This window comes from Pelophylax lessonae (assembly GCF_965119305.1).
Source record: "Pelophylax lessonae genome assembly, chromosome: 13".
NCBI lineage: Eukaryota > Metazoa > Chordata > Amphibia > Anura > Ranidae > Pelophylax > Pelophylax lessonae.
In genome coordinates this window covers 15,725,758-15,748,891 of record NC_138780.1, presented here as the reverse complement: position 1 = coordinate 15,748,891, position 23,134 = coordinate 15,725,758, and the positions used below count along the sequence as shown (strand labels likewise).

The following is a 23,134-nucleotide window of genomic DNA, read 5'->3' as shown; positions in this document are numbered from 1 at the left end:
GTCAGGGTTTGACCAGTTTTGTGTGGAGGAACTCACTTGGCCTACAGAGAGCCTTGACCTTAACCCTACTCATGTTCCTCCACACCAAACCCATCAAACCATATATCTCTATGGAGCGTACTTTGCACACAGGGGCACAGTCATGGTGGAACAGAAAAGAGCCTTCCCTAAACTGTTACCATAAAGTTGGAAACACTAAAAGCTGCTATATAGTTATCAATGTTATCTCAAAGCAGGTGGGAATTTTCTCATCTCACCTCTTCTTCCCAGTCTGCGTCTCCACTTGATTGACCCAGCCTTTGTATATCTCCACCGGGTTGATACGAATGTTTATGGCTTTGTCCTGCAAAACCTCCTTCACCACGTTCCCCAGAATTTGTCTCAGGGCGTTCTGCCCCCGGGAGCTTCGGTAAAAGCTGACCAGTAGACGTATGACCGTTGCGTTTCCAGTTATGATGTCTTGTATTTTGTCTACCTTGGAGCTGAGCAGATCGAAAAAAGAATATAAAACCTCATTAAAGCTTCAGGATCTTAATTTATAGACATACATATATATAGCAAATTTTCCTAAGAGGGGCTGCCATTACTAATCGCCTTCTGAAGCGCTAGTTGTCTGGCAAGTTCACTGACCAGTTGGTTTCAATAAAGTTTGAGTCCTTGACCTGGAAACAGAATGCCGATCTGTGGTGGTAATGTGCAAGACTTTAACACTAGACTGGTTGCTACCCTAAACCTCTTCGGGCTGATCCTGAAGAAAAAGAGTTAATGGAAGGAGCACCACACCAGAGTCTTGAAGTCCAATATAATTGTTTTACAACAAATTTCAAGCAGAAACTAAACACATATCCAACGCTTTATAAGCATACTACCTTCGTCAAGGCTGGATATATGAAGATCTAAGAAATGGACTTTCGGTGTTTGACTTACAGTTTTGCAGCTGATGACTCAGCCTAAAAGTTACCTTTTAACAAACTTGGGAATAAATATCTCAAGGCTATGACTTAGGTCAGTAGTTTTCGACCAACGAGGTATAAGGGGTCTCCACTGTGGCCTTCATCAAGAGGCCACACACTACTTAGTATACATTATGCCACAAGGATGACCGTAAACTGAAGAGAAACCAGAATATGGACATGCTACGGGTGCGGTTGGGGATCGTATATGTGCAAAAGAACAAAAGTTATAGAAAGGGAACATTACATTAGGCTGCAAGAGACCACAGTCATTATAGCCCCTTTAAAAAAAAAAAAAAAAAAATCAAACACTACCTCTGCTGACTACTGCATCCAAGGACCACATTGGAAGCACCAAAGGGCTTCATGAAGCCCACCAGGACCTTAAATATTCCATTAACACCTGATGAAGGCCTCAAACAATGAAACGTGGTGGCTATTTACATTGACTGGTTGAACTGTATACTGCAATATATTTTTTTGGACATCAACACTCTCCAGTCCTCATCTCCATTTCTTCATCATCTGTAAAATCAGACAAAGACTTGCTAGAGGAGGAACCAGAATATGGACATGGGTGCAGTTGGAGATTGCATCTATGCAGCAGGACAAAAGTTAGACTGCATGTTATATTCAACAGCAAAAGGAGGGAGGAGAAGGAGAAGAGGGAGAAGGAGAAGAGGGAGAAGGAGAAGAGGGAGAAGGAGAAGAGGGAGAAGAGGGAGAAGGAGAAGAAGGAGAAGAGGGAGAAGAAGAAGAGAGAGAAGAAGAAGAGGGAGAAGAGGGAGAAGGAGAAGAGGGAGAAGGAGAAGAGGGAGAAGGAGAAGAGGGAGAAGGAGAAGAGGGAGAAGGAGAAGAGGGAGAAGGAGAAGAGGGAGAAGGAGAAGAGGGAGAAGGAGAAGAGGGAGAAGGAGAAGAGGGAGAAGGAGAAGAGGGAGAAGGAGAAGAGGGAGAAGAGGGAGAAGGAGAAGCAGAAGAGGGAGAAGCAGAAGAGGGAGAAGGAGAAGAGGGAGAAGGAGAAGAGGGAGAAGGAGAAGAGGGAGAAGGAGAAGAGGGAGAAGGAGAAGAGGGAGAAGGAGAAGAGGGAGAAGGAGAAGGAGAAGAGGGAGAAGGAGAAGAGGGAGAAGGAGAAGAGGGAGAAGGAGAAGAGGGAGAAGGAGAAGAGGGAGAAGGAGAAGGAGAAGAGGGAGAAGGAGAAGCAGAAGAGGGAGAAGGAGAAGCAGAAGAGGGAGAAGGAGAAGAGGGAGAAGGAGAAGAGGGAGAAGGAGAAGAGGGAGAAGGAGAAGAGGGAGAAGGAGAAGAGGGAGAAGGAGAAGAGGGAGAAGGAGAAGAGGGAGAAGAGGGAGAAGGAGAAGAGGGAGAAGGAGAAGAGGGAGAAGGAGAAGAGGGAGAAGGAGAAGAGGGAGAAGGAGAAGAGGGAGAAGAAGAAGAGGGAGAAGAAGAAGAGGGAGAAGAGGGAGAAGGAGAAGAGGGAGAAGGAGAAGAGGGAGAAGGAGAAGAGGGAGAAGGAGAAGAGGGAGAAGGAGAAGAGGGAGAAGGAGAAGAGGGAGAAGGAGAAGAGGGAGAAGGAGAAGGAGAAGAGGGAGAAGAGGGAGAAGGAGAAGCAGAAGAGGGAGAAGCAGAAGAGGGAGAAGGAGAAGAGGGAGAAGGAGAAGAGGGAGAAGGAGAAGAGGGAGAAGGAGAAGAGGGAGAAGGAGAAGAGGGAGAAGGAGAAGGAGAAGAGGGAGAAGGAGAAGAGGGAGAAGGAGAAGAGGGAGAAGGAGAAGAGGGAGAAGGAGGAGAAGAGGGAGAAGAGGGAGAAGGAGAAGCAGAAGAGGGAGAAGGAGAAGAGGGAGAAGGAGAAGAGGGAGAAGGAGAAGAGGGAGAAGGAGAAGAGGGAGAAGGAGAAGAGGGAGAAGGAGAAGAGGGAGAAGGAGAAGAGGGAGAAGGAGAAGAGGGAGAAAGAAGGAGAAAGAAGGAGAAAGAGAAGGAGAAAGAAGGAGAAAGAAGGAGAAAGAGAAGGAGAAAGAAGGAGAAAGAGAAGGAGAAGAGAGAGAAAGAAGGAGAGAAGAAAGAAGGAGAAGGAGAGAAGAAAGAAGGAGAAGGAGAGAAGAAAGAAGGAGAAGGAGAGAAGAAAGAAGGAGAAGGAGAGAAGAAAGAAGGAGAAGGAGAGAAGAAAGAAGGAGAAGGAGAGAAGAAAGAAGGAAGGAGGAGGAGAAGGAGATGGAGGAGTGGACACCAAGCACTCCTGGTGACAACCTGGCTAGACCATTTAGAGGCATCTTGGGAGATTGAGGTCATAACCCTCCCCCCTTTAACTTCTCCAACCCTCTTACTTTATCTCCTCCTGCAGGGCAGTGCGGAATAACTTGAGCAGCAGGTAGGCCTCTCTGCGGTTGGAGGCGTAGTTGTACAAGGTGAAGGTCACAGATTCCATGAACTTGGTGGATTTGTTCTGCGGCATCTGGAAGATCAGTTTGGCCATATATTCCGGAAGGGTCTAAAAACAGAGCACAAACATTGGGGACTATTTATTGTTAAAAGAAATGTGATAAGGAAGAGTAAACTGACCACATCCATGAGAGTCAGGAGAAGGCTGGTCACACACTGGTAGACTTATTGATCTAATGAACATTCTTAAGATTTTCTCCTTATATGGGTAATATACTACATAAATGCTGGCAACAACACTTTTCAGATCCTAAAATTCTGCAGACGGTGTCACAGCCTCCCCTCCATGTCTGATCACTAAACTTTTAGGAAGCATACCCACACTGATGATGCCCACCAAGAGTGCGCCCCCCTCCTGTAAGAAAACTCCTACCCCCATATTCCACAATGCAATGCCTCGCTCTATAGGTCCCCTACGTATCAGGATGGAAGACGGGATGAGAACGCCTGAGCTTCTACCTGCACGGCAAAATCCGCAGAAGGCTTCAGGTTTTATGGGGTAAATTAGCACAAAAAATGAAAGAATTATTGTCCTTGGGTGACGATGCCATTTCTTTATAAATACATTACAGTAAGGGGTTTCACTCTCAAGCAGAAGTTTGTTGCTGGCACGATCGCCATTAAAGAAAAAAAATCTTTAAAACCCGAAAATGAATGCAGCCACCACAGTGAAGGACTGGTAAGCTAAATTATTAGATTGTAAGCTCTTATGAGCAGGGACCTATTAACCCTCTTGTATTTTAACTGTACTGTCTCCCTGTAGATTGTAAAGCGCTGTGCAAACTGTTGGCACTATATAAATCCTCATCATCAATAAAAATAAATCAATTATCCAAAAAAAGTTGTTAATCATCAATATAGAAAATAAATAAAAATGACTATTAATGTTAAAAAAAAATATCACTAAATCATCAATAATAAAAATAAAATACAATTAATAATCATCAATTTTAAAATAATTATTAATCATCCTCATCAATATAAAAAAAAAAAAAAAAAAAAAAAAACAAACACACACACACACACACACACACACACACACTTCTGGACCAGAAGGTTTTACCCAAATCAATAATAAAAAGAATACATCATCAATATTTAAAAAAAAAAAAAATGATAATCATCATCAATATTAAAAAAAAAAATAAAAAAAATTAGTAAAATAAATAAACCACTTCTGGACCGGAAGGTTTTACCCAGTTAATGATCAGGTCATTTTTTGTGATACGGCATTGCCTTAAATTAACTGACAATTGCACAATAAAAAAAAAAAAAAAAAAAGGAGCGAGAATCCTAGAAAAATTTTTTTTTTTTCTTTTTACTTTCTGCTATAATTGGGAATATTCCCAATAATAATAATAAAAAAAATAAATAAAAAAAATCTAATTTTCTCATCATTTTAGGCCAATTTGTATTTTGCTACAAAGTTTTAGTAAAAAAGAAAGAAAAAAAAAAAAAAAAAAAAAAAATCGCAATAAGAGTATACTGATTGATTTACACAAGTTATCGTGGCGATCAGCCATTTTTAGCAGGACTGCATCATTGCGGCGGACACCTGACATTTCTGACACTTTTGTGGGGACCAGTGACATTACTACAGTAATCAGTGCTAACAATATGCACTGTCACTGTACTAATGACACTGGCAGGGAAGGGGTTAACACCAGGGACGATCAAAGGGTTAAACGTGTCGCTAGGGGGTGCTTTCTAACTGTGTGGGGGGATGGGCTTGCTGCATCAACACAAGACCTGTGTTTCTACATAAGAGGATCACAGGATCCCTGTGTTCATCACTGACAGAACAGTGGTCTGCCATGCGGAGACTTGCGTTTTGTCTCCATGAGGAGCGATCATGGGTGCCTGGCGGCAATCACGGCCGCCGGACTCGATCGGCTTCCTCTGTGGTGAATGGGCATGCGCGCCCCTGCGTAGTGACGTGCACGTACATCGTTTTACGGGACAGAGTCGACCTGCCGCAGTATAACCGCGGCAGATGGTTAAGTGGTTAAAAAATTAAATAGTTAATAGTAATCAATAATATAAAATAATAATATAAATAGATTACATATTTTTGTCTTGGGTTTATATATTTTCACAGCCATCCCGAATAGTCCCCATAGTGTGTCTAATGTGTGTTTTTCCTATGATCACCAGCGCCATCTAGTGGCCTTCATGCAGGATTTTCCTGATTGCAAGCTGGGACCCCGTTGTGCAGAAAGATCCGCTGTGATTGGTGGAGGGGCTCACTCACCTGCAGCAGGTAGAAGAGGTGCTGATAGGCTTCCAGCTTCTGACGCTTCTCCTTGCTCAGAGACTTTAACCCTTTCTGCTTATCAATGGCCATCAGGTCAGACAGCTGCTCTTTGTTCTTCCTGGTCAGCTTCTTGCAGTGAGAAACCACTTCCTGTACCAAAAAAAGAAGAAGAAGACCACCGCGGACTTGTCACACCCCGATATACTAAATCCCATTATTATAGATGCAGACCCGGCTTCCTGCTTTGCTACACATAGGATTGCGTTTTACGGCCCCTTCCCACAATGATAGCCTATGGGTTGGCTGACTCACTAAAAAACAACACACTCCCTAAGTGGCTGACATCTTCATTTCTTTAAATGATTATCCTGCTATAGTAAGAATACAATTAAGAAGCTATCTGAAGGGTGAGCCTATTATTTATTAAATATTCAAGTCCTGATGAAGGGTGCATTTACCAAGCCCCCGAAATGCGTTGCTACCGAGAAAGTCTTTTATTTTAACTTCCAATCGGAATTGGTAAATTCTTCTTGGTGTAGCCCTTCAATCTCAGGATCTTGTCTGACACGGAACTGAGGCTGCATTTTTTTTTTTATTCGCCAATAGAGACCATCATTATGTGTTGCTAGGCATTTCAGCTTTATATATATATATATATACACAATTACGGTAAGGGGTGAAGGTTAGGGGTTTTTTTGTTTGTTTTTTTGTAAGATTTTGGGGTGTTTTTATGTCTAACTTGCATGGATTTATACAGCGTTTGAGCTTTGGCTTTTTTTTTTTTTTTTTTTTATTAGTCAACAGAGAAAACCATCATCTGTTGCTAAGTATTTCAGTTTTTCTACTGTATTAGCTTTTATTTCAGAATGTTCATTTTTTTTCCCCATTAGCTAAGATGTTAGAGTTAGGTTAGGTTAGAGTTAGGCTTCTTTTTTTTTTGCATTATTTGGCATGTTTTTATGTGCGACCTGCCTGGTTTTATACAGCGCTTTTGAGCTTTGGCGGTTCTTTTCTTTTTTTATTTTTTATTAGCCAACAGAAAACTCATCTGTTGCATCATTTGTTGCTAGGTATTTCAGCTTTTCCATTACGCATTTCTTTTTTTATTAATATTATTATTCATTTTTATTAAATTTTTTTAATTATTTATTTTTATTTTTTTCATTAGGGTAAGATGTTACAGTTAAGATTATGTCAGAGTTAGGCTTTTTTTAATTTTTTGCATGATTTGGTACATTTTTATATTCGACCTGTGTGGTTTTATACAGCACTTTTGAGCTTTGGCGGTTTCTCTCTCTTTTTTTTTTTTTTTATTAGCCAACAGAAAACTCATCCGTTTCATTATTTGTTGCTGGGTATTTCAGCTTTTCCATTACGTATTTCTTTTATTAATATTATTCATTTTTATTTCTTTTTTTTTTTTAATTATTTATTGTTAATTTTTTACATTAGGGTAAGCTGTTAGTGTTAAGATTAAGTCAGAGTTAGGCTTTTTTTAATTTTTTGCATTATTTGGCATGTTTTTATGTGCGATCTGCCTGGTTTTATACAGCGCTTTTGAGCTTTGGCATTTTTTTTTTTTTTTTTATTAGCCAACAGAAAACTCATCCGTTTCATTATTTGTTGCTGGGTATTTCAGCTTTTCCATTACGTATTTCTTTTTTTTATTAATATTATTATTCATTTTTATTTCTTTTTTTTTTTTTAATTATTTATTATTTTTTTTTCATTAGGGTAAGATGTTACAGTTAAGATTACGTCACAGTTAGGCTTTTTTTAATTTTTTGCATGATTTGGTACATTTTTATGTGCGACCTGTGTGGTTTTATACAGCACTTTTGAGCTTTGGCGGTTTTTCTTTACTTTTACTTTTTTTTTTTTTTTTTTTTTTTTATTAGCCAACAGAAAACTCATCTGTTGCATCATTTGTTGCTAGGCATTTCAGCTTTTCCATTACGGATTTCTTTTTTTATTAATATTATTCATTTTTATTTCTTTTTTTTTTATTATTTATTTTTAATTTTTTTCATTAGGGTAAGATGTTACAGTTAAGATTACGTTAAGAGTTAGGCTTTTTTTAATTATTTGCATGATTTGGTACGTTTTTATGTGCGACCTGCCTGGTTTTATACAGCGCCTTTGAGCTTTGGTGTTTTTTTTTTTATTATTAGCCAACAGAAAACTCATTTGTTGCATCATTTTTTGCTGGGTATTTCAGCTTTTCCATTACGTATTTCTTTTTTTATTAATATTATTATGAATTTTATTTTTTATTTATTATTTTTTTTTTTTTCATTAGGGTAAGATGTTACAGTTAGGACAAGGCTTTTTTTAAATTTTTTGCATTATCTGGCATGTTTTTATGTGCAACCTGTGTGGTTTTATACAGCGCTTTAAAGCTTTGGCGGTTTTTCTTTTTTTTTTTTTTTATTAGCCAACAGAAAACTCATCTGTTGCATCATTTGTTGCTAGGTATTTCAGCTTTTCCATTACGTATTTCTTTTTTTTTTTATTATTATTATTCATTTTTTATTTTTATTTTTTTTATTATTTTTTTTTTTTCATTAGGGTAAGATGTTACAGTTAAGATTATGTCAGAGTTAGGCTTTTTTTTAATTTTTTGCATGATTTGGTACGTTTTTATGTGCGACCTGCCTGGTTTTATACAGCGCCTTTGAGCTTTGGCTGTTTTTTTTTTTTTTTTATTAGCCAACAGAGAAAACTATCATCTGTTGCATCATTTGTTGCTGGGTATTTCAGCGTTTCCATTACTTTTTATTTCTTTTATCATTGCTATTGTTCATTTTTTATATTTTTTTTTTTTTTTTTTTTTTTTTTTTTTTTTTTATTCATTTCTTGTTATCATTAGGGTAAGGTGTTAAGAGTTAAGATTAGGTTAGGAGGTTTTTTTTTTTTTTTTTTTTTAAGGGTTAGGGTACTAATATTACTACTACTAATAAATGAATACACAGATTAATAAAAATAAATCATAAATAATCATTTCCATAATACTAAATAAAAAAATAAAAAAAATAAATAACTAAAAACAAAATACTTTTTTTTTTTTTGGTCGGGTTTCGGTGTGTATTATTATTTTATTATTAATAATAGTTTAATATTTATTAAGGTTAGGCGATAATTGTTTATGTATTATTACATATTATATTACATTTTTTTTTTTTTAGTTTTGTGTATTTTAGATTTATTCATACGTGCACAAAAACGCACGCATGGCACTTGTCGGGGGAAAGGCCCACCTACCTACCTGCCCCACACCGTGTCAGGGAAAGGCCCACCTACCCCACATTGTTTTGGGGAAAGGCCCCCCTACCTACCTGCCCCACACCGTGTCGGGGAAAGGCCCACCTACCTACCTGCCCCACACCGTGTCGGGGAAAGGCCCACCTACCTACCTGCCCCATACCGTGTCAGGGAAAGGCCCACCTACCCCACATTGTTTTGGGGAAAGGCCCCCCTACCTACCTGCCCCACACCGTGTCAGGGAAAGGCCCACCTACCCCACATTGTTTTGGGGAAAGGCCCCCCCTACCTACCTGACCCCCACCGTGTCAGGGAAAGGCCCACCTACCCCACATTGTTTTGGGGAAAGGCCCACCTACCTACCTGCCCCACACCGTGTCAGGGAAAGGCCCACCTACCCCACATTGTTTTAAGGCCCACCTACCCCACATTGTTTTGGGGAAAGGCCCCCCTACCTACCTGACCCACACCGTGTCAGGGAAAGGCCCACCTACCCCACATTGTTTTGGGGAAAGGCCCCCCTACCTACCTGCCCCACACCGTGTCGGGGAAAGGCCCACCTACCTACCTGCCCCACACCGTGTCGGGGAAAGGCCCACCTACCTACCTGCCCCATACCGTGTCAGGGAAAGGCCCACCTACCCCACATTGTTTTGGGGAAAGGCCCACCTACCTACCTGCCCCACGGCGTGTCTGGGAAAGGCCCACCTACCTACCCCACATTGTGTCGGGGAAAGGCCCACCTACCTACCTGCCCCACACTATGTCGGGGAAAGGCCCACCTACCTACCTGCCCCACACCGTGTCAGGAAACGCCCACCTACCTACCCCACACCATGTTGGGGGAAGGCCCACCTACCTGTAAGGTGATCCTGTTTTTCACCAGGAGGCCGATCTTGATGTCCATGAGGTTGAGGTCGTTCTCCAGGCGTTGATTGGATCGGATTTTCTTCACCACCTCCTCCCGGAGCTTCATGGCTTCCCTCTCTTCCCAGAAATCCCTCTCGCTCTGCTCCATGAGGTGGGCGAACTTCCGCAGGACGTAGATCGGGGGGTTCGAGGCGTGGACTGCAAAGAAAAGAATGGGGTACACTACAGACGCCATGGCTTACGCGTTTCACCTAGTTTAGCAATAATCCTATAAGGGTTGTGCGGGGAAGGTGGCCACGTGTCTTGATTTATATGGAACAATGAACTTTGCTCTCTTTGGGCGTGTTCTCCAAGTTCTCCTCTGATGGACTACAAAACACCTCCCCCTATTTATAAAGATGAGGGGGGTGTCCTGTAGTCCTAATACTTCCTGTCCTAGGATGATAAAACGGATACAGTACAGCAAGTGAGTGTTGTCACCCCAGGACAGGATGTGCCGCAGACCTTCTACTGTCAACTTGAGGATGAATTACTCCACAGTACCAGCTGCTACAGAGGTCAGTGAGGGTTTTATTTTAAAATCTGAAGCCTAATCTGCTTATATTTTGTCTTCCCTCATCAACATTTTTAAATTAAACGCGGCTCTGACTTGCTGCAGCTTCTAATGCACATGGTGAGAACCTCAGAGTGTGCAGCGAAATCAGAGGAAGCCGTTTCAGTCCAGAGTGGAGCTGGTACACCTGTGCAAGACAGGGAGGGGCGGAGTTTAGATTTATGCATAAAGAGGTCCTTACCCAGCATCCTGTAGTCTCCTCGGGCTTTGGTGGCTCGGAAGGCGGCTTGGATTTTAACCACACTAGCGATCTGCAATGACAGAGGTGTCACATGTTAGGGGGCCAAGAACCATTTCTTCATGTAGCGCCCCCTACAGGACCACCCAGGGAATGGCTATACCCCCCCAACCAGACACAAGCTGACTCACATTCCTCCGGAAGTAGCGGAGTCTCTCACGATAGGCCTTGCGGGCGAGCCACATTCTGACAAATGATTGGATCTGAGTGGAGACAGAGGGAGGAGTCACAACCAATTGCTAGGACATCTATATTGCGGGAAAGGGAGGGTAAGGGAAGCGGAGGGGGAGGGGAGCAGAGGGGGACAAGGGCCCTCAGAGGGGGAGGGGAGCAGAAGGGGAAGGGAAGGAGAAGGGACAGAGGAAGAAGGGAAGCAAAGTAAAAGGGAGGGACAAGGGAAGAAGGAGAGAGGGAAGAGAGGGGAAAGGAAGGGAGAGGGAAGAGAGGGGAAAGGAAGGGAGAGGGAAGAGAGGGGAAAGGAAGGGAGAGGGAAGAGAGGGGAAAGGAAGAGAGGAAGGAAGGAAGGAAGGAAGGAAGGAAGGAAGGAAGGAAGAGAGGGGAAAGGAAGGAAGGAAGGAAGGAAGAGAGGGGAAAGGAAGGAAGGAAGGAAGGAAGAAAGAGGGGAAAGGAAGGAAGGAAGGAAGGAAGGAAGGAAGGAAGGAAGGAAGGAAGGAAGGAAGAGAGGGGAAAGGAAGAGAGGGGAAAGGAAGGAAGGAAGAGAGGGGAAAGGAAGAGAGGGGAAAGGAAGGAAGGAAGGAAGAGAGGGGAAAGGAAGAGAGGGGAAAGGAAGGAAGGAAGGAAGAGAGGGGAAAGGAAGGAAGGAAGAGAGGGGAAAGGAAGGAAGGAAGGAAGGAAGGAAGGAAGGGGAAAGGAAGGAAGGAAGGAAGGGGAAAGGAAGGAAGGAAGGAAGGGGAAAGGAAGGAAGGAAGGAAGGAAGGGGAAAGGAAGGAAGGGGAAAGGAAGGAAGGAAGGAAGGAAGAGAGGGGAAAGGAAGGAAGGAAGAGAGGGGAAAGGAAGGAAGAGAAAGAGGAAAGGAAGGAAGAGAAGGAAGGGAAGGGAGAGAAGGGAAAGAAGATAGAGAAGGGAAAGGAGGAAGAGAGGGGAAAGGAGGAAGAGAGGGGAAAGGAGGAAGAGAGGGGAAAGGAGGAAGAGAGGGGAAAGGAGGAAGAGAGGGGAAAGGAGGAAGAGAGGGGAAAGGAGGAAGGAAGGAAGGAAGGAAGGAAGGAAGGAAGGAAGGGGAAAGGAAGGAAGGAAGGGGAAAGGAAGGAAGGAAGGAAGGAAGAGAGGGGAAAGGAAGGAAGGAAGAGAGGGGAGAGAAGGGAAAGAAGATAGAGAAGGGAAAGAAGATAGAGAAGGGAAAGGAGGAAGAGAGGGGAAAGGAGGAAGAGAGGGGAAAGGAGGAAGAGAGGGGAAAGGAGGAAGAGAGGGGAAAGGAGGAAGAGAGGGGAAAGGAGGAAGAGAGGGGAAAGGAGGAAGAGAGGGGAAAGGAGGAAGAGAGGGGAAAGGAGGAAGAGAGGGGAAGGAAGGAAGGAAGGAAGGAAGGAAGGAAGGAGAGGGAAGGAGGGAGGGAAGGAGGGAGGGAGGGAAGGAGGGAGGGAAGGAGGGAAGGAGGGAGGGAAGGAGGGAGGGAAGGAGGGAAGGAGGGAGGGAAGGAGGGAAGGAAGGAGGGAGGGAAGGAGGGAGGGAAGGAGGGAGGGAAGGAGGGAGGGAAGGAGGGAAGGAGGGAGGGAAGGAAGGAGGGAAGGAGGGAGGGAAGGAGGGAGGGAAGGAGGGAGGGAGGGAGGGGAGGGAGGGAGGGGAGGGAGGGAGGGAGGGGGGGGAGGGGGGGAGGGAGGGAAAAGGGAAGAGAAAGCAATGGAAGAGGGGAAAGGTTTCTCCATAGAAATAAAGGCATGTAATGAAATAGGAAGTTTCACCTTAATGACGGCTCTGACATTCCTGTATAAATGGTGGAGTCTCTGGAGATGCGCCCGGCGCTCTCTGTATCCTCTCCAATGGGCCTGTTAGCACAAAAACATCATCATGGTTGGACTCACCCATCATCAGGTTTGCTGTTAAGTAATGTATAAAACTTGGCTGTATTCATTAACTCTCAGAGATATCCCCCTGACAATAGTTAGGCTTCTTTTTCCCCAGAAGAACTGCGCCATATTAGTTCAGGCATCATCCAGGGTCACCATCTACTTCCTATACAGAGATGGTGGCACAGTCATGTAAACCCTGGTGCCTGTGCAGTTCCTGCCTGTGTTAATGAATGTCTGTCTGACACAGATCAGCTCCTGCTGTATCCTCCCACCTTGTGACCTGCTACAAAGCTACAATGTACAGTCTGAGTGATCAATTGGGGAATTAGATAATGGCCTTATAGTGGGCCTATCATCATGAATGCATGTTAGGTAATGTTGTTGTGTATCTATTGGCTGCCTATGACTATGTTGCATAGTGGCACTGGGTACCTGTATGAGGGTGATGGCCGGCACTTGTCTGTGCAGCAGGTGCAGGCGTTCTGAGAAGGTTTTGCGGACCAGATAACCTCTCATGTGAGCCTGCAGCTTCACCAGAATGTCCGTATTGGCCTGCCACTGCTTCTCCCGCTGGAAGCTGCTCGTCACCCGGGTAATCACCGACTGGAAAATACAGAATTACAGCCTGATGAGAAGACTAATCTAGCAAACCAGTCCACATGCAGTGTTCCTTTAAGAGTCCTGACCTGGATCTCCTCCCGGGACAGATGGGTGGTGTGGGGGTTGAAGTCAGCCGGCTGATCCCAGGTGCCCTCGAATGTGCGCAGATGGAAGTAGTAATCCCCTCTCTGCTTCACCTTGTGTCTCACCCAGTAATTCTTCACATCGCCTGCACATGACAAACACAAGGGGGCAGTAATGAGTAAACAGAATACCTTGGTGTCCCCTCTCCACCCCCAGCCTGCGATCTCCTGAATGTGAGAGCGAGAATGATGTCCCCGTAAGGAAGCTTCGCCCACACATGGAGGTATAACCAAGCCAAATACAAACCACCTACACAGGGTGGTACTAAATTCACCTACGTAGGGAGAGGTAGGAGTGAGTAGAGATGTAATCTGTACATAGTGCACCCCTGAACCTTGTACGCAACGCACCCCCGAACCCTGCACTCTGTACATCGTGCACCCCTAAACCTTGTACGCAACGCACCCCCGAACCCTGCACTCTGTACATCGTGCACCCCTGAACCTTGTACGCAACGCACCCCCGAACCCTGCACTCTGTACATCGTGCACCCCTAAACCTTGTACGCAACGCACCCCCGAACCCTGCACTCTGTACATCGTGCACCCCTGAACCTTGTACGCAACGCACCACTGAACCCTGCACTCTGTACACAGCATAATACTGAACCTTGTACGTAATGCACCCCCGTACCCTGCACTCTGTACATCATGCATCCCTGAACCTTGTACGTAATGCACCCCTGAACCCTGCACATTGTGCACCCCTGAACCTTGTACGCAATGCACCCCCGAACCCTGCACTCTGTACATCGTGCACCCCTGAACCTTGTACGTAACGCACCCCTGAACCCTGCACATCATGCACCCCTGAACCTTGTACGTAATGCATCCCTGAACCCTGCACTCTGTACATCGTGCACCCGTGAACCTTGTACGTAACGCACCCCTGAACCCTGTACATCATGCACCCCTGAACCTTGTACGTAATGCATCCCTGAACCCTGCACTCTGTACATCGTGCACCCCTGAACCTTGTACGTAACGCACCCCTGGCCCCTGCGCACTCTGTGTAGCGCACCCCCTGACCCCTGCACGCAGCGCACCCCCTGACCCCTGCACTCTGCATGCAGCGCACTCCTGAACTGTGCAATCTGTATATAGCCCACCCCTGACCGCTGCACTCTGCACACAGCGCACCCCCTGACACCTCCATATAACACACCCCAGATACAATCGGGCCTTTGAGGGCAACCATACTGCTGATGAGGCCCACAATAAGAGTTGGACACCCGTGACCCAGACAGTTCTTCAGAATTTTTCATGCAGGAAGTCCAGTGTGAGCGGAGACTATACCTCTCTTTTTCTTCGAGTTCATAATGCCGCTTAGTTCTCCTTGATAAGTATCCGCACAGTCCGTCACCACCCCGCACAGCATGGCGTCAGGATTCCGGAGGACGCGCAGGGTCTGAGAGGCCTTTCCTTCCTTGATGGCCTGATTAATGGCTGCTACTCCCAACGCCACTAAGAAGGAGGAAATACATGTAGACTGATTGTCTCATACACCGAAACAGGGAAGGCAAAATAGGAGCAGAATAAAACTTCAGATTTAAAATAGAATCCTCACTGACCTCAGCAGCTGCAGGCACTGTGGAACAATTCGCTTTTAAACAAATGCATCTGAAACTTCTTTATTCTAAGCAGGCTTACTCACTTTTCCGGGCCCTGGCGTTCTCTTGATTTGCTTGCAATACCCCCTGCTGGATTTCTTCCAACCAGAGAACAGCGGAGTCGTCCCGCGCCACCTAAATGAGACGCTCAGGAGTATAAAAGGGCTGATAACATACGATGTACGACACAGAATAGACAAAGGACTATGGTAGGTAGACATGTGCAGAACACAAAAAAATTGGTTTCGTTTCGATAGTTACATAAAAATTCGTTTAATTTGTTTTCGGAAAAAGTTTTGTTAATTTGAATCGATCCGAATATTACAAACTCAAATAGAATTCCATTCTAAAATCAGATTCTATTGGAAATCGAACTGAATTCCACTTTAAATGTAATTCCATTCAAATCTAATTTCATTCAAAATCCAATTCTGTTTGAATAGAATTCCACTAGAAATACAATTTATTCTATTCGAAATTCGATTTCTTGGAAGAAGGTTATAATATTTCCATTCTATTTTTTTTTTTCTATTTTATTTTCTAGGATTTTTTTTTATTTTCGGTTCTATTCTTTTCGAATGTATTCTATTCGAAACTTTGAAAAACAGTTATATTACTCTATTCTTTTCAATTTTATTTCTTATTCTATTATTTTCTATTGTATTCAAATTTATTCTATTTGAAGTTTGAATTTCAGAAGAAGGGTATAATCTATTTTTTTTTTTTTTCTATTCTATTTTTCTATTCTGTTCCGTTTTAACCCTATTCTTCTCTCTTCGAAACCCATCCGAAATAGCGAATCAAAAATTTGGGACGTAATTCGAATAGCTTTCGATTTGAATTTTAATCGTTTTTCAAATCGAAAAACTATTTAAATCGAAAAGTATTTAAAATCAAAAAATAATTCAAATTAAAATGGAACAGTAATTCAAATTAAAATGGAATACAAATCAAAAAGTAATTAAAAAAATAAAAAATATCAAAAAATAATTTAAATTGAAAACTAAAACTAATCCAATTCAAAAAGGAAAACAAATCCAATTCAAAAAGGAAAACTAATCCAATTCAAAAAGGAAAACTAATCCAATTCAAAAAGGTAAAACTAATCCAATTCAAAAAGGAAAACTAATCCAATTCAAAAAGGAAAACTAATCCAATTCAAAAAGGAAAACTAATCCAATTCAAAAAGGAAAACTAATCCAATTCAAAAAGGAAAACTAATCCAATTCAAAAACAAAAACTAATCCAATTCAAAAACAAAAACTAATCCAATTCAAAAACAAAAACTATTCGAATTTCGTCCAAAATTTTGATTCACTATTTCGTACTCGTTTAAATTTGTTACCATTGTAATTTGGAAATTCGGATACAGTAATGCAAAATTTGTCCAAAATTTCAATTCGGAAAGAAACAAACCGCACATGTCCAATAATAGGGTAGGGAAGCAACCTCAGAACTTCAGCTGTTGTGGAACTACAAGTCCCATGAGGCATTGCAATACTGCCAGTTAGGACTCCCGGAAGCAGAGGGATGATGGGATTTGTAGTTTGACCACAGCTGGAGCGCCCAGGTTGCCCACCCATGCTATGGTGTATTATAAGCCAACATGGCAATAAGGCGAATCCTCTGTAAAATGCTTGGATGTGGCGGTACCTTCTTTTTGTGCCGCAGATCATCGGTCAGGATTTTGTGATAGAGCCCAGTGATTGGCAGGGCGACGTCAGTGAGACCGGCGGCCGGCATCAGGAGAGCGGTGAAGGTTTTCTGGGGGTCGTTCTGTTCCAGGGCTTCATTAATGAGGCTGACCGCCAGGATTTCTAGAGGAGAATGGGAGGTTCATAAATCAATGGTAGAGACCCAATAAAGGCCCATTACCTGGATGGTGCTCTAGGGCAGGGGTCTCTAAACTGCAGCCCATGGGTCGGATGTGACCCATTGCTTGCTTTTATCCGGCCCCTAGGCACTCTTCCCCCCCACTGACACCAACCACGGGGCACTGTCCCCCCACTGACACCAACCACAGGGAACTGTTCCCCCCCCTACTGACACCAACCAGGGGGCACTCTTCCCCACCCCCCACTGACACCAACCAGGGGGCACTCTTCCCCACCCCCCACTGACACCAACCAGGGGGCACTCTTCCCCACCCCCCACTGACACCAACCAGGGGGCACTCTTCCCCACCCCCCACTGACACCAACCACGGGGCACTCTTCTCCCCTCCCCCACTGACACCAACCACGGGGCACTCTTCTCCCCTCCCCCACTGACACCAACCACGGGGCACTCTTCTCCCCTCCCCCACTGACACCAACCACGGGGCACTCTTCTCCCCCCCCCACTGACACCAACCACAGGGCACCATTCCTCCCACTGATACCAATGATGTAATTTTTTTTGTTAATCCAACTCATTACCAAGCCTATGGCATGGTTTACTCCAAATCGATACCATGACATTTTCTACTCCCACTAGCCAACGTCCGGCTCCACTGAAGTCCATTAAGCTGGCAAATCGTTTTGGAAGGTTTGGAGACCTCTGCTCTAGGGGGCGCTACAATACCACCACTGTATAACCCTAGTATAGTCCACTAGCTGGTCACGTCTTCCATTGCCAATAGGTCCCAGCACATAGGCTGCAGGTAGAGTTTACAGATTATTACTTGGTTTTGCAAGTGTGTGGAGCCCTTCTATTTAAAAAAAAAAAAAAATAATATATTTTTTTATTATTATTTTGTATTATTCTTAATAATACATAATAATAATATTAATACTACAAAATAATAATAATAATACAAAATAATAAAAAATTATTATTATAATAATAATATTATTAATACTACAAAATAATAATAATAAATAGATAAAATAAATCTATAAAATAAATCTATAAAATGTGAACCTGACGTGGCCTAAAAGCTGACAAAGGTCCAGTGCCTTCATGTATCTGTATCAGTTCTCAAACTATCCCCCCGTGGAGTTGACTGGATTCAATGGTCTCACTATATCTAAAGCAGGGCATGTCTGTAACTTGACTTCAAGCTCCATGCAGACTTCTAAGTAAAGGTGTGAGCCAATCCCATAGGAGGGGTCCAGACAGCACAATCAGGTCACTTACTGTCTTGCTCCTCCTGGGTGGAGAGGTTGATGTGATTCACACAGGACTGGAGGTCATTCCAACTCACGAACGCACACCCTCCCTGAGACCGGCGCTTCCTCTTGGCCAGTTTGTTAAAATACCTGCAAAAAAAATAAAAAATACCCGCTGCAGTGTACATGCAAAGAAAAGCTGGCAATCCAATGGTTCCGCATACATAGACTTTTTTTAACCACTTCAGCTGCGGAAGATTTTACCTCCTTCATGACCAGGCCATTTTTTACTATTCAGCACTGCGCTACTTTAACTGGTACGGCGTGGTGATGCAAGGTTATACCCAAACGTACTGTCATTTATATACATTTTTGCAAAAAAAAAAAAAAAAAAAATAGAGCTTTCATCTGGTGGTATTTGATCATCAGTGGGCTTTTTTTTATTATATAAACGAAAAAAGACCAAAAAAAAAAAAATAATTTTTTTTTTTTATTATTATTTTCTTCTTTTTTTTTTTTTTTTTTTTTTTTTTTATGTACTTCTATGAACCACTTGCCGACCGCCCGCTGCATATTTACTACAGGAGGCTGGCTCGGCTGCACAAATATCCGTACCTGTACGGCAGTCCATGGGAGTGCTCCAGGGGGCGAGCACGTGCGCCCGCCAACTAGGCAGCGGGGATCCTCATTCACAGGGCCAGCGGCCTCGATTGCCGCCGGGCAACTGCGATCGCTTCCAACTGAGAGAGGACGACGGTCAAGTGTTGTAAACACAGCAGCCCGTTGTTCTCTCTGAAGTCCCTCCCGCATACAGTTAGAAAACACTCCCCTAGGCTCACACTTAACCCTTTGATCACCCCTGGGTTAACCCCTTCCCTGCCAGTGTCAGCACAGTAACTGTGCATTTTTTTAGCACTGATTACGGTAGAGAGATGATGGGACACTGGCGAGGACGCCCCTGATGGGACACTGGCGAGGACGCCCCTGATGGGACACTGGCGAGGACGCCCCTGATGGGACACTGGCGAGGACGCCCCTGATGGGACACTGGCGAGGACGCCCCTGATGGGACACTGGCGAGGACGCCCCTGATGGGACACTGGCGAGGACGCCCCTGATGGGACACGGGCCCGGGCCGCCCTGATGGGACACGGGCCCGGGCCGCCCTGATGGGACACGGGCCCGGGCCGCCCTGATGGGACACGGGCCCGGGCCGCCCTGATGGGACACGGGCCCGGGCCGCCCTGATGGGACACGGGCCCGGGCCGCCCTGATGGGACACGGGCCCGGGCCGCCCTGATGGGACACGGGCCCGGGCCGCCCTGATGGGACACGGGCCCAGGCCGCCCTGATGGGACACTGATAAAGTTGTTGTTATGTTGGACATTTATTGTCACACACAGCTCAGACATGTACTGGGTTCCTGTGTAGAAAGAGTCCTCACCTCTGTATATTCTCCTCGTCCACATCGGTCAGGCCCAGTGCCGGGCTGATCAGATTGGTCCAGAACCCATTCAGATCTCCCGCCTCCACCGCCCGATTAATCAGCGCAACAGCGGACAGCATCTCCACAGCTACAAACAGCTCCTCGTGTGTCAGGGACCCCTGTGTGTGCACAGACAGTGTTACAGAGCAGCTTTGCATTGCCACCAATCAGAATTCTTATAGACCACAAAACAAAAAATAATAATAAAAAAAAAAAAAAAAAAAGGTGAAATCCAAATTTCTTTGTAATGGTCAAAAATTAAAGGATATTAACATTTTGTTTTATTTACAGCTGTATAAAACTCAACTTGGGGAAACGTAAAAACAATTCTTAGCAGTAGGGCTGTGCCTGCAATGCAAAAGATAATTGCTTGTTTAGGTCTCAAGGGGGGGGCATAGAAAATCTACTCACTCAAGACTCTGTGCTGCTAGACGGCCCTCCCCCCAGCATCTTCTCTCCCATTGCTCCAATGGTCTAAGGCCCTGGGGTCATCAAGACCGATGCAGTGTCTTGAGTAATGGCGCCGCGAGACCATTGCGCGATGACGCCGCGAGACAGTCCACCGCTGGAGCATGACGGAGTGCGCAATGACGCCTGAGACCGGTGCGTGACAACGATGTGTGAGGATACCACGAGACAGTCCACGACACTGCGAGACCGGCGCGGGATGACACCACGAGGCAGTCCAACGCTGGAGCATGATGGGAGTGCGCAATGACGCCCGAGAACGGTGCGTGACACCGATGCGTGATGATACCACGAGACAGTCCACCGCTGGAGCATTAAGAGCATGACGCTGCGATAATGGTGCGCGATGACACCACGAGGCAGTCGACTGCTGGAGCATGATGGAGTGCGCAATAACGCTGGGTGACCGGTGCTCAATGATGCTGCGAGACTGGTGCACAATGACACCATGGGACAGTCCCCCGCTGTAGCATGGAGTGCGCAATGACGCTGCCAGACAGTTCACTGCTGGAGCATGTTGGAGTACGCAACGATGCCACGAGATCGTTGCGTGTTGATGCCGTGAGACAGTTCACCGCTGGTGCATGGAGTGCGCAATGGCGCTGTGAGACCAATTCACAATGACACTGCGAGAGTCCACTACTGGAGCATGATGGAATGCGCAATGACGCCCGAGACCGGTGTGTGACACTGATGCATGATGATACCACGAGACAGTCCACGACAATGCGAGACCGGCGCGGGATGACACCACGAGACAGTCCACCGCTGGAGCATGATGGAGTGCGCAATGACGCTGCCAGACAGTCCACTGCTGAAGCATGATGGAGTGCGTAATAACGCCCGAGACCGGTGCGTCACACTGATGCACGATGATACCACAAGACAGTCCACGACACTGCGAGATCGGCACGGGATGACACCACGAGGCAGTCCACCGCTGGAGCATGATGGGGTGCGCAATGACGCTGCGTGACCGGTGCTCAATGACACAGTGGGACAGTCCACCTCTGGAGCATGATGGAGCGCGCAATGACGTCGCGAGACTGGTGCACGATGACACCGCTATAGCATGGAGTGCGCAATGACGCTGCCCGAAAGTCCACTGCTAGAGCACGATGGAGTGCGCAATGACGCCATGAGACCGTTGCGTGATGACGCCGCGAGACAGGTCACTGCTGGAGCATGCAGTGCGTAATGCCGCTGCATGACCGGTGCTCAATGACGCAGCGAGACTGGTGCACGACACCGTGGGACAGTCCACCGCTGGAGCATGATGGGGTGCGCAATGACGCTGCGTGACCGGTGCTCAATGACACAGTGGGACAGTCCACCTCTGGAGCATGATGGAGCGCACAATGACGTCGCCAGACTGGTGCACGTTGACACTGCTATAGCATGATGGAGTACGCAATGACGCTGCCCGACAGTCCACTGCTGGAGCACGATGGAGTGCGCAATGACGCCACGAGACCATTGCGCGATGACGCCGCGAGACAGGTCACTGCTGGAGCATGCAGTGAGCAATGACGCTGAGAGGCTAATTCACGATGACGCTGCGAGACAGTCCACCGCTGGAGCATGATGGAGTATGCAACGATGCTGCGCGTCAAATCCGCAACACTGCCACTGCATCATGGGGGGAGTGCGAGATCAGGCAAGGCGAAGTGCAAAAACTCTCCCCCTAAACAAGCAGTTAGCCCACCCAGCCTCAAGGGATCATTTCTAAAGTGCATCTAAACCCAAAATGTAATATATTGCAGCCTTCTATTCCCTGGTTTGGTGGCTGCATTCGCTTTTTGTTTTTAAAGGTTGCTTTTCTTTCATTTTAGCACATGTGTAAGAACCTTGGGATCACTCCCCCTGCTGGTGATAAATGGTAGAAAGTCTTTAGTAAACTCAGTCTGCTCACCCGGGAACTCTGTGATTGCAGCAAATGGAGCTCCTGCTGGTAGAGTTCAGGTGAGGTTGGATAGACATCTGGTAGCTGAGCATCGGGGTTGGACAGTTCTTGCATGGTCTGTGCCGCGTTTTCATTGCGTATAGCGGCATTAATACGAGAGACCGCCTGCTCCACTGTAAAAAAGATAAAAAAAAAAAAAATAGATTTTTTTGGTGTGGAAATTGTGAACGATGGGGGGGGGTAGAATGTGGGCAAGGCGTTTCAGATACACCCATCCAGCATCAAAAGCAAAGCTTATTCCTAAGGACCACATAAGTCACATCCTCTGAGAAGGAAAGGCAAGTCCCCATCCCTCCAAGGCTGGAGCCGGTCTCAAAGCTTTGAGCAGGCCCAAGCCCGGCCCCCAAGAGCCAAGTTAATTACATGACTTACTGGCATGCTCTCTGTCTGCATTTTGATTGGCAGCATCAATTCCGGCTTGCAGCTCCTCCTTCTCCAGCAGGTCCATGTAGCCCAGTTCCTGCAAAAGAAACACAGGCTTAGGCCCCTTTCAGACTTGTGCGACCTGAAAGTTGCACAACTTTGACTGGTCTTAGAGCAATGCTTGGGTAATCTGGAGGTCTATAGACCTCAAGTCGGACCAAAGTCATGCAGGGACTACTTTGAAGTCGCACAGATATGAATGGTACTCATTGGAAATAGTGGGTTACAACTTGTCATGCAAGTCACACAAGTGTGAAAGGGGCCTTAATGCTCTATTCACACTTGTGCGACTTGTCATGCAACTTTGGACATCAAGTCAAGTCATTCCCCATGTTTTCCAATCATACCCATTTATATATGCGTGACTTAAATTTGTAGCAACTTCAAAGTAGTTCATACACTACTTTGGACCGACTTTCATGCAACTTGAGGGCCATAGACTTCAGGTCCCTCTCACACTTGTGCAACTTGTCCTGCAACTTGGGACTGCAAAGTCGCATGACCAGTTGTACCCCAATGATTTCAAAACGAGTACAGTTCATATCTGTGTGACTTCAAGTCGCAGCGATTTCAAAGTAGTCCCTGCACTAGTTTGGTCCATATTAGTATAGATCCTAACACATTACCCAGTCCATACCAGTATAGATCCTAACACATTACCCAGTCCATACCAGTATAGATCCTAACACATTACCCAGTCCATACCAGT

General features: G+C 45.3%; 1 protein-coding gene across 1 annotated transcript in view; it reads right to left on the bottom strand.

The window, feature by feature from the left end:
* The window catches only part of IQGAP3 (IQ motif containing GTPase activating protein 3), a 56,221-nt gene that overhangs the window by 13,241 nt on the left and 19,846 nt on the right, over positions 1–23,134 (bottom strand). Inside the window, exons 11-26 of the mRNA XM_082275077.1 lie at positions 22,375–22,462; positions 21,952–22,115; positions 19,530–19,690; positions 18,114–18,235; positions 16,650–16,813; positions 15,041–15,131; positions 14,683–14,850; positions 13,330–13,472; positions 13,076–13,246; positions 12,536–12,619; positions 10,751–10,822; positions 10,563–10,632; positions 9,758–9,966; positions 5,635–5,787; positions 3,269–3,432; positions 258–482 (exon numbers count right to left, since the gene is read on the bottom strand). Coding sequence (XP_082131203.1) covers positions 258–482; positions 3,269–3,432; positions 5,635–5,787; positions 9,758–9,966; positions 10,563–10,632; positions 10,751–10,822; positions 12,536–12,619; positions 13,076–13,246; positions 13,330–13,472; positions 14,683–14,850; positions 15,041–15,131; positions 16,650–16,813; positions 18,114–18,235; positions 19,530–19,690; positions 21,952–22,115; positions 22,375–22,462 — 2,249 coding nt within the window. The remainder of the gene's footprint in view (positions 1–257; positions 483–3,268; positions 3,433–5,634; positions 5,788–9,757; positions 9,967–10,562; positions 10,633–10,750; positions 10,823–12,535; positions 12,620–13,075; positions 13,247–13,329; positions 13,473–14,682; positions 14,851–15,040; positions 15,132–16,649; positions 16,814–18,113; positions 18,236–19,529; positions 19,691–21,951; positions 22,116–22,374; positions 22,463–23,134) is intronic.